This window comes from Limanda limanda, chromosome 12, assembly GCF_963576545.1.
Source record: "Limanda limanda chromosome 12, fLimLim1.1, whole genome shotgun sequence".
NCBI classification, from domain to species: domain Eukaryota; kingdom Metazoa; phylum Chordata; class Actinopteri; order Pleuronectiformes; family Pleuronectidae; genus Limanda; species Limanda limanda.
This window is the reverse complement of record NC_083647.1, coordinates 26,626,698-26,652,152: the sequence shown is the minus strand read 5'-3', so window position 1 is coordinate 26,652,152 and position 25,455 is coordinate 26,626,698. Positions and strand designations below refer to the sequence as shown.

At 41.4% G+C, this 25,455-nt stretch overlaps 1 protein-coding gene across 1 annotated transcript in view; it reads left to right on the top strand.

Moving 5' to 3' along the window:
- Positions 1-25,455, top strand: part of kcnh5b (potassium voltage-gated channel, subfamily H (eag-related), member 5b) — a 102,093-nt gene that overhangs the window by 58,897 nt on the left and 17,741 nt on the right. Inside the window, exons 9-12 of the mRNA XM_061082835.1 lie at positions 4,557-4,756; positions 5,024-5,083; positions 6,241-6,433; positions 15,806-16,002. Of these exons, the coding sequence (XP_060938818.1) occupies positions 4,557-4,756; positions 5,024-5,083; positions 6,241-6,433; positions 15,806-16,002 (650 nt within the window). The remainder of the gene's footprint in view (positions 1-4,556; positions 4,757-5,023; positions 5,084-6,240; positions 6,434-15,805; positions 16,003-25,455) is intronic.

Below are 25,455 nucleotides of genomic sequence, written 5' to 3'. Positions count from 1 at the left end.
TCCTCATCCTCCTCATCCTCCTCATCCTCCTCCTGTCTCGCTGTGGCCACCAGAGGCAGGACAACAGAGACACATGTAAATACCCAGACCCCGGGGGGGACAGACCAGATGTCAAACAGAGTCGACGACCTGCGTCCTGACTTCTGTGACCGAGGAGTTCAGATTCCTTATGGCTCCAGGGAAGTGCTTTTCACCGGCTGATGCAGAATCATGTTTGTACTTTAAGGATCCGATCAGTTTACAACAGATCTGCTGATGAGTTTCTGTGTTCAGAGGATCCTGCATTGATGTATCTGTAGTTAACTCTTAAGGCCGATTTATGCTACTCAGTTTTTACCGATATGGACAGATAGGACCGCCCTCTCCGAGCGCTTTGGAGAGCTTTTCGTGCACCTCTGATTTTTCTAATTATCCGTGGATATTTCGGAGACCCCACGGACAGCCCTTAGCTGTGATTGGTCCGCTAACGACATCATTTCCGGATTTCACATTTCCGGTTTTCTTCCGGTTTTCTTCCGTGTATCATAAGACGGCCGCGTTAAAATCCAAACACAACTACGATACGAATATGGATAGCGACATTGAAGAGCTTCTAGTGGAGGAGGTCCGGAGGTACGAGCACCTGTACAACAAACACACGTGGACTTCTTCTTCCCAGAAATGGGGTAGGCTTCTCTGAGCTCGTCTTCCGTTGCGCCACCTACTGTTTGGCGGTGAATTGTTTTCAGACGGACGGTCGTCGGAAAAGCATAAATCAAAAAGAGTCCGTGGTGTCCGTGCGTCCGTCTCCGCGACACGGATACGTAGAAGCATAATGGAGCCTTTAATTGTGTTTTCCTCATAAAGCCCCAGGTTCTATGAGCAGAGCAGCTTCACACAAATAGCAATAATAATTCAAGTGGTTTTGATTTATGTTTAACACTTTTTTATTGTTTTTTTGGGGGTAATCTAGTGGTTTTGATTTATAGCTCAGAAAACCATTGCGTTGCTTTTATTCATTCCCTGACTTAGTTGGAGGAAGTTCAGCTCTACACCTGAACTTTTACATTTTACATTCACAATACGTTTCCCATCAGATATGCTCTGTGTAAACAGAATAGTCCAGGCAAAGTAGCCCATTTTGGAGCCAAAAATAGAAGTAATTGTAAAAGAATTTTTTTCAGCATAGATCATTTCTATGAGGTGTCCAGAACAACATACTAAAAGTCCTAAGAAATCCTAGTTGAGGAAATATGTTTAATTCTCATCAATGTGCCAATAAGGCCTGGCAACAATACACCCCAATGGGGCTATTTTTTTCGTTTACTCCTATCAAAATAAAACTTTACACAATGAAAGTTACCATGAAACGTAACATTTTTTGTATTACAAGTTTCTTTGAAAATTAATTTTAATATGCAAGTGAGCTATACACTCATCGAATATGCCCAAAATACACCCAGCTCATGTGCTTGTCAAATTCATTTCAAAAGAAACTTGTAATACAAAAAAAGTTACTTTTCATCAATACTTTTACTATGTAAAGTTTTATTGTGGTAGGAGTAAAGGAAAAAATTAAGCCTATTTGGGTGTATTTTGGGCATAGTCGATTAGTGTATAGCTCATTTGCATATTCAAATTCATTTTCAAAGAAACTTGTAATACAAAAAACGTTACGTTTCATGGTAACTTTCATTGTGTAAAGTTTTATTTTGATAGGAGTAAACGAAAAAAATAGCCCCATTGGGGTGTATTGTTGCCGGGCCTTATTGGCACATTGATGATAATAAAACATATTTCCTCAACTAGGATTTCTTAGGACTTTTAGTATGTTGTTCTGGACACCTCATAGAAATGATCTATGCTGAAAAAAATTATTTTACAATTAGTCGGTCGGAAAACGCTACTTTGCCTGGACTAGAAGTGTAGTTTTCAGTTTGTAGTTTGTTTCTCCTCCTGTTGATTCCAGAGAGCAGTCCACACTTCCCCCCCGGTGTGGAGACTGACTCTCAGGTCTCAGGTGTGTGAGTTCACTCAGAGTTTCATTGAACCTCTTCACGTCCTGGTTTGTGTTTTGTGGGTCAAACCTCCGGCGCTGAGGAGACACCGACCGTCCACTCGTCCAATCAGGAGCCTGGGGTTCGGATTACAGTTCCAGCTGAAATCTGCAGGAACTAAAGAGGAACAGTGTTTATCTCCACACCTCCCCCCCCCCTGCTGTGTTTTAATGTGTGTTACAGAAACACACTCTCTCTCCTCTTTGTATTCTGCTTCACTCTTATTTTCTATATCTGATATTTACTCTTGTTGTTGACACGTTCGCTCTGAGCTTTAAAAAACAGCGTCTGTGTCTTTCTGCTTCTCTTTCTTTGGGTTTTCTTTTTCTCCTTCTCGTAAAAAACACTTTATCTCCACCAGGCAGTCGCTCTCTCTCTGCCGCTGTCTGTCCGTCCGCCTCCTTCCTCCCTGGACTCACTGATTGTGCTGCTTGTGTACTGTCATCACATCCCATTTAAAGTTGCTTCTTCTTCTTCTTTCCTTTCTTTTGTCATATTTATTGGCTGGCAGCAGCAGGAGGAGGAGGAGGAGGAGGAGGAGGAGGAGGAGGAGGAGGAGGAGGAGGCGGTTTGGGGTTAAAAGAGGGAGAACTATTTCGAGTGAGGTCTCTATGGAAACAGAAGCAGCGGCAGGGGGAGGAAGAGGAAGAGGAAGAGGCTGAGGCTGAAGACGAAGCTCGATGGCTCTAAGTTTCTGCGACACAGTAAAAACCAGTCGTTGATTCAGCCTGTCACCTGTCAGGACTAGGGTTGCAAAATTCCGGGAATATTCAAAGTTGGAAACTTTCCATGGGAATATACGGGAATATACGGGAATTAACGGGAATTAACGGGAATTAGCGGGAATTAACGGGAATTAACGGGAATAAACTGGAAATGTTGTGGGTAATTTATACTACCTGTATTTACCTTGTCATATACAGACATAAATATAAACATTTTGTTGTGTCATAGGCTGATTTGAGCCCTGAGGAAACTTTGGGCACTTGACTATATGCTTCTGCATCGTTGTGTCATTCTTAACATAGGTCTTTGCACAGTATTTGCAAATGTACACAGCCTTTCCTTCTACATTGGATGAGGTGAAATGTCTCCACACATGAGAGAGTGCACGTGGCATTGTTCTGTAGAATAAGATGAGAAGAAAGTTTGTAAAAAAACACTAATGCAATGCCAGAGATATAAATAGTTAGCCAAACAATTGGAATCGTCTGTAAACATATTTTACAATTGATGGATAAATGAATGGAAATAGTCTAGATGAACAGATGAACAATCCTCAATCAGCATGCTCATATATTTTCCCCAGAATTCATCAATAACTGCTGCTTAAACAAGTTCTGTTCTTCTTCCTGGAACAGTTTCTCCCTTTACAACACAAGACATCTATTTATTATCCACACTGCTTATCAGTTAAAGTCTTTACTCTAATCTGGAGCACCTGACGAACTGGGATTCAAACCAGGAACCTTCTTGCTGTGTGGCAACGGTGAGGTTGTGTTTTCATCTGCGTTTGTTTGCTGGTTTCCATGGTTACGCACCAACTCCAGGATGATTTACTATGAAACTGGGAGGATGTGGTACGAGTCAGTGGAGGAACTCATTAAAGTTCGGTGCAGCTCCACGAAGTTCTTCTGGCTTTCTTCACCGTTGTGAGACTGTCCAACATTTTCATGGATTATTCAGAGAATGATTCACAGATCTTGTTGAAAGAGATGAATCATGTTTAAGGGGCTGATGTGCGAGTGTGTGCGACTTGGTGCAGAGCCCAACACAATCCAGATGTAGTGAAAGTAGATGTGGTTTCATGTGGTGAAGCTTCGGTGAAGGGATGTGATCGACTGTCATTCCACTTTGATTCTGTTTCACGAGCTGCAGCCGTGGTCGGTTACGTTGGTTGTTTGTGTCGATATGAAGTTTGTGGTTTTTAAATGTATTTTTGAGGTTTTGATAATCTGTTGTTTGGATTTTGATGTAATGATTCTGCACAATGTTTGGGACACTTCTTACACTTTACTGCCCAGACTGTGGAAACATCTATTTGCGTGCATTTAAACAAACAAAGAAAGTCTTGGGTGTTATCAAGATGTATTTCAGATGCTATAAATCAGGATTAAGATTTATAATCTGTGCATTTTGTAAAGTGAATCCATGACTTTCCATCCAGCGGCTGAGTTCTGCCTCTTAAGTGTTTTTACAGATTGATTATTGATTATTTATTGGATCCAAACAACTAGTTTCCACAAAGCTACCATCTTAAGAATATGTGTGTGTGTGTGTGTGTGTGTGTGTGTGTGTGTGTGTGTGTGTGTGTGTGTGTGTGTGTTTGTTTCTTCAAGTTAAATTCAAGGAACTTTTTTAAAGAGAACCTCAGGTCAAGAAGAAGAAGGAAATTAGTAAAGCAAAACAAAAAAGGAAGAAATTGCCATGAAAACAAATTAGAGATGTGGCTCCAGAGTGTGTGTGTGTGTGTGTGTGTGTGTTATACTTAACCCCCCCCCCCTCTGGCTCTCCCTGTAGCTCTGCTCTACGCCACCATCTTTGGAAACGTGACCACCATCTTCCAGCAGATGTACGCCAACACCAACCGTTACCACGAGATGCTGAACAACGTGCGGGACTTCCTGAAGCTCTACCAGGTTCCCACGGGCCTGAGCGAGCGCGTGATGGACTACATCGTCTCCACCTGGTCCATGTCCAAGGGCATCGACACGGAGAAGGTGAGAGGTCAAGAGGTCACGAGGTCACGTGATACCAGCGGGAGATGCTGGTGGAGCCTCACAACCAGTCACCAGGCTCAAACTGGTTTTACATCATTTACCTCCAAAAATCCTGTGTTGTGAACCTGTGACCCTCAGAAACTGCAGCTGAGATAGAACATGTGTATGTTATTATATCATATCACTCAAAACCAATCAGTGGGACTTGGATTTGCCTTTAATTTAATTTAATTTGATTCTGTTTGACCCCTCTTGTCTCTTCTCCAGGTTTTGTCCATTTGTCCCAAGGACATGCGAGCTGACATCTGTGTCCATCTCAACAGGAAGGTGAATAAACTCCTGTTAATCTTTATCTGTTGTTAAAAACTAATTATATGAGTAACAATAATTTGTGTTATTCATAATATAATACACAATATTCTAATGCACCTTGTGTCGCTGTCAATGTGAGAAAAAGACCAGAAGAATTGACTGAAATTGTGAGAGCAGAGTTTTATTGAAGCTAAAAGATGTGAAATCGATAAATAACATGGATTCTTTTTTAAATTGTTTAAATTTACTAGAATTTAAAACTAACGATGAGATAATGGGAAAGTTTATTTATTAGAAAAACAAAGCTAAATTGTTGTCAGGACCCCTGTGGTTGTGTAGCTGTGGTTGTGTAGCTGTGGTTGTGTAGCTGTGGTTGTGTAGCTGTGGTTGTGAAGCTGTGGTTGTGAAGCTGTGGTTGTGTAGCTGTGGTTGTGAAGCTGTGGTTGTGTAGCTGTGGTTGTGTAGCTGTGGTTGTGTAGCTGTGGTTGTGTAGCTGTGGTTGTGTAGCTGTGGTTGTGTAGCTGTGGTTGTGTAGCTGTGGTTGTGTAGCTGTGGTTGTGTTGCTGTGGTTGTGTAGCTGTGGTTGTGTAGCTGTGGATGTAAAAAAAACAAATCGTACAAAGCTAAGTGGCAAGAAAACAATTTATTAAACATCAGAATAACAATAGAAAATGGAAGAAAAAGGTTTGTAATCGTAAAATTATTTTTAATTCAGAATTATTGAATCCAATCGAAATGAGTCGTCCTCACTGATTGTTGACAACGTTTTAAACTCAAGTTCCACTTCTTAACTTTGTGAACTTTAATAGTTTTTGTAGAAAGATTCTTTCTGTGTTTAAAGTTATTGTTCGGCTATAATTTGATTACACTGATGAAGGAAGTAACTAAAAGTAAAAGCAGCAATATCACAGCGTATAAGTACTTTATGACAAGTAAAAGTATTCGCATCCCAATATATTCTGATTATACTGTAAAATCATGTTAATTGAAACCGTCTGGAAAAGAGAGAAACACAACATTGATGCTCAGAAAGGTTTAAAAACACTGAGACTTCAATCAGCACGAGTTCAGTTAATCACAGGTCAGAGTTCAGCCTCCTCCTCTCTAACCTCTGACATGAGGTGAAACAGCTGAACTCCAGCGACTGAACTCTCCTCCTTCTTCTTCTTCAGGTGTTCAACGAACATCCGGCGTTCCGCCTGGCGAGCGACGGCTGCCTGCGCTCGCTGGCCGTGGAGTTCCAGACCATCCACTGCGCCCCCGGGGACCTGATCTTCCACGCCGGCGAGAGCGTGGACACGCTGTGCTTCGTGGTGTCCGGGTCGCTGGAGGTCATCCAGGACGACGAGGTCATCGCCATCTTGGGTACGTGGTCATGTCCTTTATCAGATGGGAGAAGGAAACTCCTGAAAAGTGACACTCACATGTGGATTGAAAGCTGTTTTTGTATCGTATATTGTTTGTTGTACGTCCTAGACTTTGTCATGTTGTTTCTTTCTGAACATTTATGAACAAAACCCTAACTGTCAGCTGCAGCCGTGTTGTGGATTTAATGCAGAAGAAGACTTTCACCAGCTCTTCAACACCAACGTTTCTTTATCATTGATCTGAGAAACATCACATGAGTCCAACTCAACTTTTGTTATTTTAAAGTGGGTTAAAAAAGGTTGATTTGTCCGGCACACGGTTAGAAAGGGTTTTCTGGTCCAGGCAATAAACTGAGATCCAGCTCCTCGTGTCTTTAAACTCCAGATGAGTGAGTTACACCGTGGTGGATTCATCAGGTGGAGAGAGAGATTCTCTGCAGAGGAAACGGTTTTGTGCATCACTTTGAGCATCGTGTGTGTGGAGTGTGTGTGTGTGTAACAACAGGAGTGTGCGAGCGTTGTTCTTCCACCTTCGGAGCATCTTATCTCTTTCTTGATAATTCAGCCGTAAACAGTGAAACTCTGCACCACTGACTTCACATTCCCTTCCCACTGCCTCCACACAGCCGGGGACCAGCCCTCACTTTAAGTCGAGCTAAACAAGATCTCGATCTTATCTTTTTGATTATTCGGAAGAAGGGGAAGGATAAAAACGAAAGAGAGTCTTCTCCTCCTCCCTCTTCTGTCCTGTGTCCCAGTTCAGGACAGATGGACATGATGAGAACTTTCCAGTGGCCTTTAAAGTTTTAACGGGGGGGTTATTAGATTAGATTTCTTTATTTATCCACACAACGGGGAAATTCACTTGTTACAGCAAAATAAGAGAAAAACTGAATTTAAATAACAGTGCCGAAGCAACAATAAAAAAGATCACAATATGTACACTACTAAACTACACATAATGAGAGTACAGAAACAAAAACAAAAACAACCTGCAAAACAGACACTGTGCAAAAGCAGGTACTGGGGAGAAAGTGGAAAGATGTAAGTGTTATTGTAATGAAAACAAAAATATTATAAGTAATATTGCGACAGTAGTGACCATGATACAGAAAAATAATTAAAAAGTAAGTGAGCATAATATAAATAAATAATGCTACAAGATAGCATAATGGAAATATAAATATTGCAATGTAACCATTATAAGTGACCATGATATAAATATAGATGTAAAGTGTTTAATATTATTGTGCATAGTAGTGATCTGAGTAAAAAATAAAAAATAAATAAGAAAAATAAAAATACAAATACAGCTATGGTGAGAGGTTGAGTGGAGATAGAGATAATAGACAGGGACTACAACATGGATCGATACTCGAGGATCGGAACATTTGGAAATGGGACAATCTAGTCCTGTCGCTGTGTCACAATCAAATCCAGCCCCTGAGTTCAGACACAGCTTTCAGAACAGCTGACAATAAAGTAGAGAAGAAAAGAAAATACTTTCATTTTTATAGAAAGTGGGTCAGTGGGTTTCAGGGAGAAAGTGAATCTGCTGCATGTCTTCAAAAATAATTCTCTTTGCCCAAGAAACCATATGAAACTCTCATGTGAGAACAGAGCTGTCGTTCTAATATTCTAATGCTTGAGTTTTGAAGACATCATTAATCCACAGAGAACAAGGGGGCGTGTGAACTTGAGCATGGAGTCACATGACCACAGTGTGACGTCGTGTCTGACTTTCAGGAATCGAACACGAACCGTCCTCTGCAGCCTCGTCCTTCACGTGCACGAGGAGGACGAGACGCTAACGGGATCGTTTCTGAGAATCAGTTTCTCATCGAGACGAGCTCACAGACAACGTGATGGTGAGATACGTCCTCAGCAGCCGATGAAGAGCAGCTCGTCATCATCAGGCTCCTGAAGAGCGTTTACTGAGAGAGAGAGAGAGAGATCATCGTGTGAAACGAGAGCGAGGACGAACCTGATGGGAGTCGTTAAGATTTAGACAAACACACACGAATCATTACAGACCGACAACGAAATAAGTCGACCTGACAACCACTGATGTTGTTTTAAAAGTTTATGACGACAACTTAGATTCTGATCGAGTCCTGGACGAGAAAAACAACTGAAAACTGGTTTTAACGGTTTTGTTAACATCGTCTGTAAAGTCGTGAGATTGTGACGACACTGTTAAAAACACGTTTGACTCGACAACAGAGTCGTGCAGAGAGAAAATCACCAAGAACTTTTTCTGCATCATCCCCTTGTAACACTTACTACTAGTTGCAGTTAAGTAGGTTAACAGGACCAGTTCCTAGGTTCGCAGGAGCAGTAAAATAGTTAAACAATGGAAATAATAAATATAGTGAACACACCACAGACAATAGAGTTAGTTGAAATGCCGGTTTCTTTTATATAAGAATAGAAAAGTAAGTAGTTTTAGATAGAATAACACGTAGGTACCATATAACACATTTACAATACAACTAACATAACACACATGTTACATACAAATCATATGAATTAAATTGAAGTTCAATCCAAGTAAAGATTTACCGTTTCCTATTTTTGGTTTTATCAATTCTATTTTGACTCCTGTTTAAATTGGTTTTAAACTGTAACTTAATATTATTGTTTACTTTCTATTTGAGTTATCTGTTATATCACTATATCACTACAACAGAATTATAAAAAGTTCTATTAAGTTCTCAGGCCTATTATTATATATTATATATATTTAAACATCTAGTTTGATTTTCCTATGTTATACCTCAGCTCTTTTAACCTGGGTTACACCCTCATCACAACAGAAACTCTGTCGATGTATAAAACTACTTCTACCTCCTGGTTTCCTCTGTCCAGAAGAGAAATGGTTTCCTGCAGAATGTTAGTTGCAGTTTACCTGAGCGACTATATATCTATATTTATACATTTGAGTAAATCCATGTTCAGGAAATGTGCTGGAAACCTCCAGTGATGCATATTTTTAATAATCAAAAACCAGTCAGCTTCTATCTGTAAATGGAATCCTTGTAAACTCCATGTTGCAGCACTGAGGACGATGTGGGTTCCGGACGTCTCCCACACAAACTGCAGCCGCTCCCGATCGGAGCCGTAGCGCTCGGCTGTGAGATCGTGATCCGTGATGTTAGAACCACAGATCCACTGCAGCAGATCCTGAGGATGAGCTGCAGCAGCAGTTAAAATAAGAAACCAGGAGGCAGGAGAGGAAAAAGAATATTAAAGAGATAAAACTCCACAGAAATAACAGAGGAGGTTTTGAGCAAGAGAAGAAAAGGGAAGACATGTTGTTTAGAAGGGACAGGAATCTGAAGCTTCTTCTTCTTTAACCTCATTAGTCGCCGAGTCTTAGAACAGTCTTCATCAAACTGCCTCATCACGTCCAGGACATTAATCAGCGGTTGTCATCAGCTGCTTCTGTTGCCGCGGAGAGACGGACGGGATTATTATCACCAGGAGAATATTGTTTCAACACGTCTGCACTCGGTTCCCACTTGTTTCCTCTGTCTTCAGAGAACTTTCTCCTTTCCTCTTCTTGTTCTCAGCACTTTAACCTTCATGAATATTAACCTCCGCTAACGGACATTTGGATATTTATCCCTTTTCTTCTGAGCCAAATGACGTTTAAATCACCGTCCAAAAACTCAAAGGTTTATGTGCATCTGTGTGTTCATGTAAATCGTTTGAGAAACCGTGACTTTAGAAATACACAATCTCTTTAAACCTGCAGTAAACACCTGCTCTCCACCCGTACTTGTTTTGTAACGTTTCCATCTGAACACACGTGGACGGTTTGCAGCAGCTGAGCTCGGAGGGGGATGGACAGATCAGAGGAGGAGGACAAGAGGATTAGAGCGGATGAGAGATTTTTTGGGGGGATTCTTACCTGCTCCAGTGATCTTCTCCTGTTTTCAGCTCCCTGCAGAGGAGGCTGGGAACAGGCACAAGATAACAGATACACTGTGGGAGAAAGGGAAGGAGGAAGATGAGATGCAGGAGGAAGAGAAGAGGGGTGATGAAGATTAGAGACGAAGGGAGAGTCAAAGAAACGGAGGAATGGAAATTGGAGCAGATGGAGGCAGAAGAAAAAGGTGAGGAAGCTGAGGGCTGAGCAGAGATGGACAGAGAGAGGTAGTGTGCAAGAAGAGAAGGAGGCGAGGAAAGGATGAAGGAAGGAAGGATGTGAGGTAGGATGAAGAGGAAGGAAGGATGTGAGGTAGGATGAAGAGGAAGGAAGGGGCAGTTTAATTGGAAAACAAGGGGGAGGAAAGGTTAGGATAGGAAGCGATAGAGAGAATTTTCCGAAGATTAAAAAGATTGAGGAAATGAGGCAAAGTGAGAAGAGGACGGAGGGAAAAAGATGAAGAAGAGGAGGAGGAGGAGGAGGAGGAGGAGGAGGATGAAGATGAAGGGTTAGTGTTGGTTTTTAAAGCCACTGATTTCCCAGAGCTGAGGAGGGAGGCGGCCTCATGAGAATCCTACAGGCTGCTCTCATTAGTGTCCACTGGCATCAGGTGCACAAACACACACTGACACACACTGACACACACTGACACACACTGACACACACTGACACACACCGACACACACTGACACACACTGACACACACTGACACACACTGACAACACACACACTCGAGCCACAAAGGTGCAGATATGAATATCAGTGTGTGTGTGTTTGTTATGACTCTTTACTTTCAGGTGACGGGCTGTGAAATGAGTTTCCTCTCGGGTATCACACACTTTGACATCTCACATATACGAGCGTGGACGAGCAAACACACACACACACACACACACACACACGCACACACACACACACACACACACATACACACACACACACACAGGAGAACGTAAACACAACACTTGTCCCACAGTAACAAGGCAATACCGTGGCAGTAATTACTCGTAACTAATGACCCTCTAATGTCCCATCGTCCACTCGACTCTCTCTCCGACAGGCAGGAGGAGTCGAGCTCAGAGAGTTTGACCTGATTTAAATTAAAGATCCTGATCATCGGAAACCGGTCAGAAACCTGCGATGATGCAACTTAAACATTTAACCAGATTCAGAAGAGACGCACGATGCTTTTCAGTTTCTCTTTCCTCCAGTGCAGACGCTACTCTAAGGGATTAGTGATAATCACCCGTAATGTTTTAACCATCCGAGGTAGACTCACCACAAGCTATGAGATTGTGATGCATTACGAAATATGTTTTATTCGCAATTTCAAGGAGAAATATTACACTACCCATAATCCTCAGGTGTCGTGGCGATGTCTCTGATTGGTGGAGCTCGTTGTTAAAGTGGAAATGTTACCAGAAAAATCCCGTTGGCATCATGAAAATAACAAATAAACACACAGTTTCTTATTATTATTATCATTTATTATCATTATAGGCAGAGCTGGTCGGCTCCTCTCTTATTATCTGGACGTTCGAACCTTCAGAATCGAGCGAGCAGCCGAATTAACAGACGAACACAAGCAGCCCTGTGGTCGTTGTTCTCTATCGATGGTTTCTCCTCTGCTCTCCGTCCGAGGAAGATTCCCTCGCCCTCCTTCTTTGTTTCGCCAAAGCGATGAGCTGATTAATTTTACTTGATCCATTATTCATGCTCGGTTATGAGAAGAGGGTTTCAGTCTGGTTTTCAATCCACACAGCAATATGTCGAGGCCCAGCGAGCAACACGTCAGCAGGGAGCAGAGGATTAAAGGAGAAATATATTAACCTCACAACATCCCGGTAAGACTCAAATAACAATCCAGAGGAAAAAGCAAATTAAAAGTTGTTCTGTTTGGAGTAAATTTATGGTTTTGGTCTCGTTTCTCCTCAGAAGAGCCACTGGTGTTCAGGAATATTACACATCGAAGATTGTACTAAAACACAAGCTCAGATAAATAAACAGAAATGCATTTTAGTTTATTTATTTTTCAGCATTCTACACAATCTCAAGTCAAGTAAAAACCTTTTAAAATAATTTCCTCCACACTTGTTCACTTCCTCTACAACACCAGGACCACCTGATAATGTTGTAGTCCCTGTCTATTATCTTTATCTCCACTCAACCTCTCACCATAGCTGTATTTGTATTTTTATTTTTCTTATTTATTTTTTATTTTTTACTCAGATCACTACTATGCACAATAATATTCAACACTTTACATCTATATTTATATCATGGTCACTTATAATGGTTACATTGCAATATTTATATTTTCCTTTATACTATCTTGTAGTATTATTTATATTATGGTCACTTACTTTTAATTAATTATTTTTTCTGTATCATGGTCACTACTGTTGCAATATTACTTATAATACTTTTGTTTTCATTACAATAACACTTACATCATTCCACTTTCTCCCCAGTACCTGCTTTTGCACAGTGTCTGTTTTGCAGGTTGTTTTTTGTTTTTGTTTTCTGTATATTTTTACTCTCATTATGTGTAGTTTAGTAGTGTATATATTTTGATCTTTCTTTTTTATTGTTGCTTCGGCACTGTTATTTAAATTCTGTTTTTCTCTTTTTTGCTGTAACAAGTGAATTTCCCCGTTGTGTGGATAAATAAAGAAATCTAATCTAATCTAATCTTCAACCTGACGTCCTCTTCATCATAATTAAAGTTCAACTGTCGCGATTGTCTAACGACTTTTGCACGTTAGCTGGTCATAAAACACTTATTCATCACATTTAGAAAGAACCGAGCTGCAAACATTTGCATATTTATCTAAAATAAACGAATTCATTAAAACAATTCCTCCTCCTCCATGATGTAAATACTGTCCGTGTGTTCATTGGACCCGACACAGTCGAACGTGGTAATCAATACTTTCATTATCTTAATTAATGGCCTCATTAGCATAAGTGGTGGTGATTAATACACTGATCGTTTTGGGGACATTCCAGCAAATCCCCCCGAGAACAGAACGAGTCTAATTAAACGTCTTTATTGTTTTTTTTCCGCTGCAGTTAACAAACCGAGAAAAACTCATCAATCAACTCGAGTCTAGAAATGGAAATAAATAAATAAATAAACGTTTTCCCTGGTGAAGCTCCGACGTGAACGTTGGTCTGAAGCCTCGGAGGAAAATCAGGTTTATTAGAAACGCTTCACATGTCAATATTAGTATCGTGTTTACGATACGGATCCTGAATGCTGCTGGATGTTAATGTCTCCTGCAGGATAATGACCTGAGAGGTTCCAGCAGCATCAGCAGCTGGAAGCCTCAGCCTGAGACGCGTCCTGCTGGACAGACGTCCTGCTCCGACAGATAAAGACGAGCCAGGACAGACTCCGGCCCACAGGCAATTTATTTTTCTGCTGATGGCAGATACAAGATTCATGAGCGCTCAAAATATTTGTCACGATGTTAACTGCGAGTTGATCGAGACGAGAACATGTCTCTGACACGTGTTCTCGTCAGCAAAATGTATCTGACACATGTGAATCTTCCACGACCCATGAGCAAAGTTTCATAACACAAACCTGCAGCATTGAAAACAAGCAACAACAACACAGAGTCAAAGACATAAAAGCAAAATAAAACATTTTAACCTCCTTTTCTATGTTGTGTTTATATCCCAATCAGGAAAATTTTAGATATTCTTATGACGCTATTTTCTAATGATGTCCTCATGATGTTATTTATACTGTTTGATGGCAAATGCTTATTAATCTATAAATTCTGTAAATCTTTGTTGGCTAAATTCAATCAGCAATTATTCTATGAGATTTGATTAATAACCGGTTTTAATATCTCAAAGCTCTGCTCCAGGATTCTCTCTCTTCCTCGTGGGCGGTACCTTCAGGTGAGACATTGCGTTAGGGGGTCATGACACCAACGTTTCCACCTCTGCCCACTTCATCATAACAGTCCTCGCTGGGATGTTTAACACCGCAGTGTCACAGCGGGTGCACACCCTCCCCTTCCCCCCCGCCTGCCCGCCCACAGCCCATGTGACCGAGTCCAACATCCGTCCTAATTGGCGAGAGGCTGCAGGTCTCCAGGGAGCTCATTGCAGACGAGTCCTGCTGCCTGAGGCGCTGCTGGGTGCCCCCCCCCCCCCCCCCCCCCAGGGCTCGGAGGAGGGAAGGAGATCAGAGGCAGTGGCTCGCCCGCTGGAGCTCTGTACGTCTGTGTGACGGCTCGTCAGACCCGGGTTCGACTCCTGAGTGAATCTCTTCAGGGGAAATAATCTGGAAGCATCTTTTACTTCTTGTACAAAATGTTCTCAACATGTACAATTCCACTTCTTGACTTTTTGTTTATGATTGAAATCAGGTTTTTCACAATGTTTCCGTCCAGAATCACTTTCTGCTTCGGATAAAATATGAAAACGTTTGTTCCTGTTTATTAATATGATTCCTAACACAACAAATCTGTTGTTATCAGAAGGAAACGGTGGCGTTGCCGAGGAGACGAAGTGTAAACATGGTGATTAGCATGAGGAATTTATGCTGGCACTTGATAAGTCAAGTGTCCAGGTGGCTGCGTCGGGGGGGAAGCCAGCGGAGAAAACCTTGAGACGGTCAGAGCTGCTCAAGAGGTTTGTTTATTTATCTCCTCCTAAGAAAAACACAACTTCTCTACGTAGAAATGATTTAAAAACTATTATATTTAAATCATATTTTCCTTTAAAAAGCACAGAACTGTGTCGATATGATCAGCAGCAGAATCCACCTTCGTTGAGCAGAAAGAGAAAAGAACAAAAACATTGATGTCAAACAGAAAATCCAAAGAAAGTTCAGGAGAAAAGGTTTTTCGTGTTCTGATCTTTTTGTTCCTCACAGCAGAGTTTGTTCTGTTAAAATTCTTATTTTACATTCCACAACCTGACTTTTTTGTTCCCAGTCAAACCATAACTCATTTTAGATTTTACTCTTTTCAAGCTCAAGTTATCTGTGAGTCCCAATTTTTTTAAAAGAACAATTTCCCTTGTTCCTGGTCTCTGGCACGTCTTCACCTTTTCATTTCACTCGGATCACGTTGGATCTGAAGCTGCACCTGTAAAAACATCTCATGATATCAGCGGCTGACGATGTCCATGGTGGAACCAGCAGCTCTGGTTGCTAGGGGCAGGTAAAACGGTTGCTAAGGACTAAAATAAGAGTGTTTGGCTCATGCAGAGATGCAGTCGCAGTTTTTTACAGTGAACATACGTCCATCAGCAGTTTGCTTTTACCCTTTCATTTGTTTTTCTAACATTAAACTGACTTATTTGATCAATATGATGACATGTGCTCGTCCAATATCAACATGTATGTGTCTCGGGCTTCTTGTATCTCTTGATCTGTTTGTCTCTGATTGTCCTCGTCTCGTCCCGCTGTCCTCTCAGGTAAAGGAGACGTGTTCGGAGACGTCTTCTGGAAGGAGACGACCCTGGCGCACGCGTGTGCTAACGTCCGGGCGCTGACCTACTGCGACCTCCACGTCATCAAGAGGGAGGCGCTGCTCAAGGTGCTGGAGTTCTACACGGCCTTCGCCAACTCCTTCTCACGCAACCTCTTCCTCACCTGCAACCTGCGCAAGAGGGTAAGTCTCCAGCTTCACTCCGACCCGTCTGGATTCTCATTCTGTCGGAGGAGACATGTTCTGCTCCATAACGCTGTGTCCAACCTGCTAACACGGATGAGACAGGGTTCATGAGCGTTATCGCAGCCGGCCAGCAGGGGGCGAGCAGGAGGATCTGGCTTTTGGAGCCTTGTCAAGTGGTCAAACTTCACTTTACACCCCCGGCCTTCCACCTTTGATATTCTCTGACATCGCTCATCGTCCAGGAGCTCGGAGACGCCCCCCCCCCCCCCCCCCCCCCCCCGCCCCCCCCGGCTGTCAGTCACAACCAGCAGAGCTTTATTACAGACGCCTGAGACGTCCAGTGGGAAATCTAAGAGGAAGATCAGGGTGTGAAGGGTTGAACTCGGCAATGAGAAGGTAGATTCCTTTCATTTTCATTTCCCTCCCTTTATTAAAAGTCGGTTTATTCAGAGACACATCCTCCGATTCTCTCTCCTTCCTTCTCTCGTCCGTTCCTCTGCTTTTCTCCCACAACACGTCTGTCGCTGTTTACTCGTCCTGACAGAGTTTCATTTTCATTCTTCCTCATATTCTCACAGCTAAATAACACTATGAATTATAAAGGTGATCCAAGTGGCCTCATTGTGTCCTGGTTCCTCCCGACTGGCAGGAAGTGTCCCGGCGCTCAGCAGCAGTTCACTGACGCTGTGTTTGTTTGTGTGCAACTTTTAAATCCATTGTTTATAGATTATGATTTATTGATGAGCCTCTGCGTGTGTTTGAACCCCCCCGCTGTGCCCGTTGGCCACATCAGTCTGCGAAGGTAGACGTTCTTTACTTTAAGTTCCAGCATCGTAAGAAGTTGTGTTTGTGTGTGTTGCTGTGGATGTGGGTCAACATGTTAAGGTCAACATGTACCTGTGGAGAAAGTCTTGTTCTCAGGTGTCGTCTCTCGATCCCATGACTCAGGACTCAGGATCGATCGGCTCCATCGCCGCGGTAACAACAGATATTGATATTGAACACATATTCTATTGATTGAGCTCATCCAGAGGAAATGATCTTTATACAGGAGGCAGATTTCTGTGGAAGTGGAGCTTTGTATCGATCACGTCTGAACGTTCACTGCCCTCACTGCTGTTGATTGGTAGATTCATGACCTCGGATCATAGTCTATATCGGTGATTTATCTGTCGCTCATTTGATGTTTGCTGTTGAGATCCTGAATAAAATCAAGCAATAATAGTTTGACCTAGAAAAGTTGGCTCAAAGTTTATTGTGACTGGGATGTTAGAGCTGAAATAATTGACTATTATCATCTGTGAGTCTGATCTGAGACAAATGCTGCATCTCAAATAACAACTGTGTCATGTGAAATGGAAATTATACTCCCATTTTATAATAATAGTAATAATAAACTTTTCGAAACAAGGTCACAAGATGCTTTTTAAAAATAAAAAATTGAAGACAAACAATAGGAATTAGTCAAAAGAAGGAAGCGATACAGGAAACAATTGAAAGCAATTTGAAGATCACGCAGCACTCGAGCACAGATACAAAAATAAAAAATGTCATAGATAAGTAAAGAGTGAAAACAAGGAGAAAATAAACATTATACAATTATTTAAATAGTTGTAAAGGTCAGAATTCAGTATGTAACATATTTGTGGTCCCTCTCTTTCCCCAACACGTCCACTGATGAAGAGGAGAAGTTTCCACTGCATGTTGCTATAGTTATAAATGTGAATGCAACAGTTTAAGTTGTGAGAGTAAATTTATTTAATGAAACTGTCTCAACTTCTCCCTGTAATCATCATCAAATTCCATAGTTCTTGTTTATTATCACAGGTAATTTTCTTGCAATTTGAAAAGAAGCAATTAAAAAGAGAAACTGTAGAAAATCTGTGGTTTTGTTTCTGTTTAGATTTCACAGGCTGAGAAGGGGGGGGGGGTGGGGGGGCAGACAGGCCTCTGAACCTCAAACTTCAGGTTCAGTTGAACTGTGTTTGTGTGGAAGGGAATAAAATCTCCATCAGCAGAGACAGGATTCTCATTTCCATCGTGTCCCCGGTGTGTCATGTAGGATGATTACACAGCAGCAGCTCCCGTTCAAATCTGCTCAGTGAAGTTTTAAAAACAATTTAAAAAGTAAAACAACCATTAGGATGAGATGACGGCTCCTGTTTCCAACACTCTTCATCAGGACTCTTCATCGCCACCTGCTTCATCCCAACGTCTCCTGATTCAGGAACAGTTCTGTAGCCTGTGAAGCAGCGGGTGAGATTCCCCTAAAATGCCTCTCTGAGGAGAACCGAAAGTAAATTGAAAGCTGTTCTTGAACCATCTGGAGTACATGCATGATCTTGGTCTCTTTTGAAAGGTAACATTCTGAACTTTCAGAATCAGTCTAAGTGCTACTTGTGATGGGAATTTTAATTCCCTGGTGAGGAAATAGACCATCAGACTGCGTGATACATTCAATAATATCAAAGTATTTAATTAAAGGTCAAGAAAACAATTTACAGTGAATAGAGTTGAATACAAACAGAGTTTCTGAGCAAACACTTGGCCAAGTGGGACAGAGCTATCAACACCACTACAGGTATTGAAGGTCTGACAATATGGATGAGAGGAAGGCTGTCTTAAATAAACAATCTGACGTAACAACATCATCTTCCCATATCACGCGGAACATCACAAGTTCAGTGGTTGGAACCTATCAGAGAAGAGGCAGCAGTCATCCTCCTCTCCTGAGGGAATAGACATTTGGAACATCAAATAGTATCAAGTTCATCCATGGCCAAACAAACAGACATCTACTGGTATCAGGCCGACGCAAACATTACTTAGATTTTATAGCGGGTGTTCTTTAGGTCATTCCACCTGTACTTTGAGCATAGTTTATGTGAACAACATGTTATTGTAACATTTCAGAAAGAGAACAGTTAGATTTAATAATTTCTGTGACACTACTGACATTGAGTAATAGCAGTTGGAACACAGTGAAGTAGAAGGTTTTTATTTCCGCCTGAATATTTGTTGTTAAACAGATGCCTGCAGATGACTCCAGCTGGGACTTATGAGCTGGAAAACACACTGGGACCCGAGCATGAAGCCTTGACTAGCCGTGGTTCAAATTTGATAACAATACCACAGAAAATGAATATTTCACAGATTTTTTCCTAAGGGCATGTCTAGGCGTTTTCCACAAAGGCCATTTGGAACCATGGTAACCAACCAGGCTAAAAAGGCGACTTTTACACTCAAAATCATACTTTTATATAAAGGAGGCAAATCCGGTCATATGGTTTAAAATGTATACAAATAAACATCTTTCATGTTGTTTACATCTCGATGATGGCTGCGCTGAGATACCTTGTGTAAACACGGGAACATGATGGTGAAGCGTGCGGAACTCGATCTCCTGAGTCCGATCTTTATTTCTCTGGATACGTGACGGTTGACAAACATCTTTCAGTCGGAGTCAGACGCAGCCCGAGGATCTCTGAGGGGCGTCGGCCTCAGGGATCCTCGCTCGCCGTGTCAATCATCCGATAATGGCCGACGTGCAATCTGCCTCCGTCAGCACTTCCCTCTCTCTCTCTCTACCTTTCCGAACCCAATCTGACTCTAATTCTCTCGCTTCATTCCATCCTGACTCGCTCCGTTTTCCTTCCCTGACGCCAGAGTATTCCTGAGCGTTTGCTCTCTCTCTCTTGAAGTACTTATTGTGTTTTTTTGCTTAATGTTAAATGTATGCACCTTTTTTACCATAGACGTCTGGCTCATCAGGCCGAAGCCGTGGTTCCGGCCTGTTTTTAAAAGAATCCATTACCTCCTCTCCGTCCTGTCGAGTGTTTCTTCTCCTTCATCTCAGATAGATGAGGATGGTTTAATGGATTCGTTTCAGATCGTTTCCCAGCAGAGAAACAAGAACCTACACTAACCAGCAGACCTGCAATAAATCAAGCCTTCCTGGAGGTTAATGTTCGGTGTGAAGCCGTTTGAGAGACGTGTCGATGTGTCCGTTACAGAAGAGGGAGTTTGTGTTGCCGTGGAATCGCTCTGGGTGTTTCTGTGGTTTTGAGGGAGGAGAAGAGGCTGAAGAACAGGAGCAGCTGAGCATCGGTCTGCAGGGAGAAGTTCACTGTGACGCCCGGAGGCAGCTTGTGTGTGTTTCCTCCTGGTTGTGAGACACACAATTTACACACCAGGTGTTCATATCCGTCCTGAGAGAACTGAGGTGTCTCAAACCTCGTCTCCTCCATGTTAGCAGACGGGTCACAGCCCCAGTTCACACCTGTTAGCTCCTGTTCTCTCCTGGTCTCTTCACAGTTGTGTTGATGCCATTTTCTCCACTTTTGTGTTGTGTTTTAAAAACTGCAGAGTTTCTCATCTGAGATCAACAAGAGATAAACACGTTCCCCAAAAAAGAATAACTCTACTGTCCAGAGCACTTTGTATTATTTCTGTTTGTATTGTATATTTAATGCCGGGTCAGCTTTTCTCTTCAGTCGAGAGCCTGACTCGGAAACTCAGTTTAAATTATGCACATGCTGATGAGACTCTCTTCTCTTTCAAACGTCCTCAGCGGCCGAACCCTTGTTCCCGTCTCGTTCTCTCTCGATTCATAAAGCGTGAAGACACTGTTGTTTATGTCCGTCACACACACGTCCAGTCTAGACTCTCAGACAGCGGCTCAATGCTGCTGAGTGATTTACAGCCGAGTCGGCAGTTTGATCCTCACAGGAAACGTTAGGATGCAAAGAGAAACAAAAACCCAGATGATAAATATCTGGTGATATTCATATCGGTCCTTCATGACTTGGCTGTCGTTAAACTAAAACCCTAAACTGTGGCGTTAACCTGATCTTCTGAATCATTTATCCAATGCGATACAATCCCAATAGCCCACAGAATAAAAATGATACAACCATTAATCATTAGGAATAGATATTAATTATTAGTCGTTATTCTCAGACAAGGTCGTTTTTTATCTCAGTGCTTTTTTGGCCATTTGTAGTCCCAGTCTGTCTCGATTTAAATGTTTTTATATATTATAATATGACATTTAATTTGAATATAACTAATATAATAACATGGATAGGGTTAGGGTCATTGATTCAGTAATAAAACAACCACTCTCCATATTCTCTCCATCTGTCGTTTACCCGTTCATCCTTCTCCCAAGAACCAAACCAGGAAACTTTGTTCATCCGTGAGAAAAACATGTTTGAGTTCTGAGGAACCTGATGAATCTCAAACAGATTCTTTGACACGATATTTATCAAACAAGATGCCGGGTTGTTTCTGCTCGGCTCCAGAAACAAACTGCTCGTAAAGTTTCTCTCCTCAAACTTACACAGAGTTGACTTCTATGAAATATATAACACCGAGCATCAGGCAAAACAAGTCGAGGCTCCTCATCACTCAGACCCGAGCAACAGAGTTAAAGGGCAGAGACGGTTCTGAATCAGAACAACCTGACTAGAGAGCCTCCTTCTCCTCGTGTGAATGTGAGGATGAATTCATTTCTCTGTGTTTGTCTTTTGTCTCCTGCGTGGTGTACCTGATGGATGAAGCATCATCTGTGGGTTCAGCTGTGTTTGGATTCGCTGGACAACAAGTCGTAAACTAGAGATGAGACTTTGGACGTGTAGAAGAACTTCAAGTTGGTGGACATAAAGTGAGAGAACCTTCAACTGAGAGCAGATCCTCGGTCTTCAGCCTCAGGAGAATCACCTCGGGGCCTGGGACAGATTTAGTGGTTTCTGATGTCGATAGTATGAAGAGAAGCAGGAAGAGTTTCACAGTCGCACAACCACACTGACCAGAGCTCTTATTATGTAAGTGCTGTAAACGTGAATCCGTCTTCTAACCACTCCCTCCCCCCCCCCCCCCGGCTGCTGGACGCCTCCTCACCCGTCTAACAGAGATTTATTACCTGTGGGAGAAAGTGCAGATTTTACCGTTTTATCCCCGAGTTCCGACTCTGGTTTGTTGCTAATGACGACTCATCGCAGGACAAATCATTTCCTTGGTCAAGAGACAGACATCAGCATTTAAACACGAAGATGCAAATATATGGAAGAGGAAACGCACTGTAATGATGACCGTGCATTTCACTGTTGGACGCAATAAACCACCTGAAACGCCACGGATTCACATTTCCTGTAGAAGCAATGAATCAACCTGCTGCTCTGTGAGATCCTAACGATGAGCCACGGAGGAGAAACGACTCTGCAGCTCCACAGAGGGTTTTAGCCGCTTGCAGCTGATCAGCGTTTTAGTTTTATTGTGCATTTAATTTATACTTTGACTTCAGCAGCGTTGTTTCCAGTCGTGAGGAAGCTTCAGAAAACGAGCTCAGATGAACGCAGCAAACAGGAGTGAAGCATTAAAGAGACAGATGCTTCTCCCAGGAGCTGGTGGAGACCAAAATCAGAGCTAAAAGGAGCGTGGATGTTGGAGTAAAATTAAACAGGTGCAAACAAACTCGACTATGAACGAATGCTGATATGTTTCCTACTCATTTAAGACGTATTATCACTTATCTGAGCTGTGTTTATAATTTCCTTTATTGAATTTGAATTTAGGTGATAGTTGGTTTGATAGCGGCGGCTGATGATGGATCCTGATAAGCGGCAGTGGACAATGACTGTGGACTATAGTGGATCCCATCTTGATGCTGGATCGTGATCTTGATGATGATGCAGCAGGACTGCTTGACATATAGGATTGAAGTTATCCTTCAAAATGTTTACCCTCATCGATGCTGCTAAAACCTTTATCTTGATGTTTTCCTTCACTTGACATCTGTGTCACTTGTGTCCGTCCTGGGAGACGGATCCTCACATGTGTCTCTCTGAGGTTTCTACATATTTTTACCTGTTAAAAGGGTTTTTAGTAGTTTTTCCTGACTCTTGTTGAGGGTTAAGGACAGAGGATGTCTCACCATGTTAAAGCCCTATGAGACGAATTGTGATTTGTGAATATGGGCTATACAAATAAAATTTGATTGATTGATTGATAGTTTCTAATAATTCTAATGTGTGGAGGCTGAAATCCAAACGCACACGTTCCCAAACGGATCTGAAATCCACAGCAGGAGGAACTTGGCTTCGGCTGAGTCGCAGTGTTTCAGAAACCTACATGAACGAGTAAACAGGAGCTGTGTTGGTCTGTTGTTGTGTTGTCGTGTTGTTGCTGTATCGTGGGTTTCAGGACAGCTTGTGTGCCGGGAGGGAAAGACTTCAGGCTTCTAGCAGCTCTGCTCTGGATTATTCATGTGACCGACACTGAGGCGGGGGGGCGGGGGGGGGGGGGGGGGGGTGTGCCACTTAATGAAACGTTCGGCCATATTCTTTTAAAACCAAGCAGACGGGAGGAAAAGGACATTTTTTTTATGTGGTCAGAGTAACTTAAGAGTAACTAAGTATACATTTACTCCTCCCCCTGTACTTGAATACAGAATCAGACTTAACGATTGTTGCATAGCTGAGTCATCGTTAATAAAGTTTTTACCGTCCACGCAGACACTCACTGTACATCATGGAAAAAATGGATTTGAATATTTGAGCCCAATTAAACTTCCTCTTATTATTATTATTATTATGGTTATTGTTTGTTTGTTTGTTGGCGTCTGGAATAAAAAACAACAACAGGGAGACAAACTCATCTTAAAGTCATCGGAACAGCAGATGTGTGGTATTACAACAACAACAACAACAAACTGCACGTGTGTTCTGAAAACACACACACACAGACACACACACACACACACACACACACAGCTCCACTTCTCCTACCTGTCTCATTACCCTCCCTTCAGCAGAATGTTCTCTCACTTCACTCTCTCTCTCTCTGAGGACACACACGTACAGTACAGTGTTGACAATACTTTTTTAAAATGACAGAAATTAATAACATTTCTGCTTCTATTGTCTCTATTTCTGTATCTATTACACTAAGCCTTGTGCTAAATGCATTCTGGGACATCCTTCATTAACCCAGGGCCTGAGGGACTTGTGCGTGGACAGGGTGTAAAGCGGGCGGCCGCCGGGGTTTGGCAGCCGGGCTTCAACCCGACGGTTCTCCGGGCTCTAAAAATAGAAATGTAGAACGTAACCTGGAGCGAACTGGCTCTCGGTGAAAGACGCTGAGCAGACGCTTCGGGCCAAACCTCAGGGAACAGAACAGGAAGTCCACAGGCAGCGACACACAACTACACACACGACTCACACACCACCACGGTGATTAGTGGTTGTTGCCGTGGGACGTCTCCAGATTTCAAATGGTGTTTGATTTACTAATGAACATTATTTTAGATTTATTTTATTTATATATTTATATATTTATTTTAGTTAGATAGATAGATAGATAGATAGATTGATAGATAGATAGATAGATTGATAGATAGAGAGAGAGATAGATAGATAGATAGATAGATAGATAGATAGATAGATAGATAGATAGATAGATAGATAGATAGATAGATAGATAGATAGATAGATAGATAGATAGATAGATAGATAGATAGATAGATAGATAGATAGATAGATAGATAGATAGATAGATAGATAGATAGATAGATAGATAGATAGATAGATAGATAGATAGATAGATAGATAGATAGATAGATAGATAGATAGATAGATAGATAGATAGATAGATAGATAGAAAGAAAGTGAACTGGATAGAAAGTCAACTGGATAGATAGATAGATAGATAGACGAATAGATAGATAGATAGATAGATAGATAGATAGATAGATAGATAGATAGATAGATAGATAGATAGATAGATAGATAGATAGATAGATAAATAGATAGATAGATAGATAGATAGATAGATAGATAGATAGATAGATAGATAGATAGATAGATAGATAGATAGATAGATAGATAGATAGATAGATAGATAGATAGATAGATAGATAGATAGATAGATAGATAGATAGATAGATAGATAGATAGATAGATAGATAGATAGATAGATAGATAGATAGATAGATAGATAGATAGATAGATAGATAGATAGATAGATAGATAGATGGATAGATAGATAGATTACTTTATTCATCCCCGAAGGGAAATTAAGTCGTCATAGCAGCCGGTATATTTGAATACAATAAAATACAAAACAATAAAATAAAAACTATGAGGTAGAAAGAATAAAAACAGAAACACAAGATAAATAGGTAGATAAGGTGCAGTGGCAAGATGATGGTAATAGTACTGATGATATGATGGTAATGTTATTGTTAGACAGTATATAAAAATAGTATAGTATATATAGTATATAATATAACATAATATATATTCATATATGATAGTAATTATACCAATATAATAGCAGTATATAGTAATAATGGCAGCAACAGTATATATATAATAATAGCAAATATAATAATAATAATAACATGTACACATGTATAAATATGTGTATATAGACTTATATATACAAAGAATA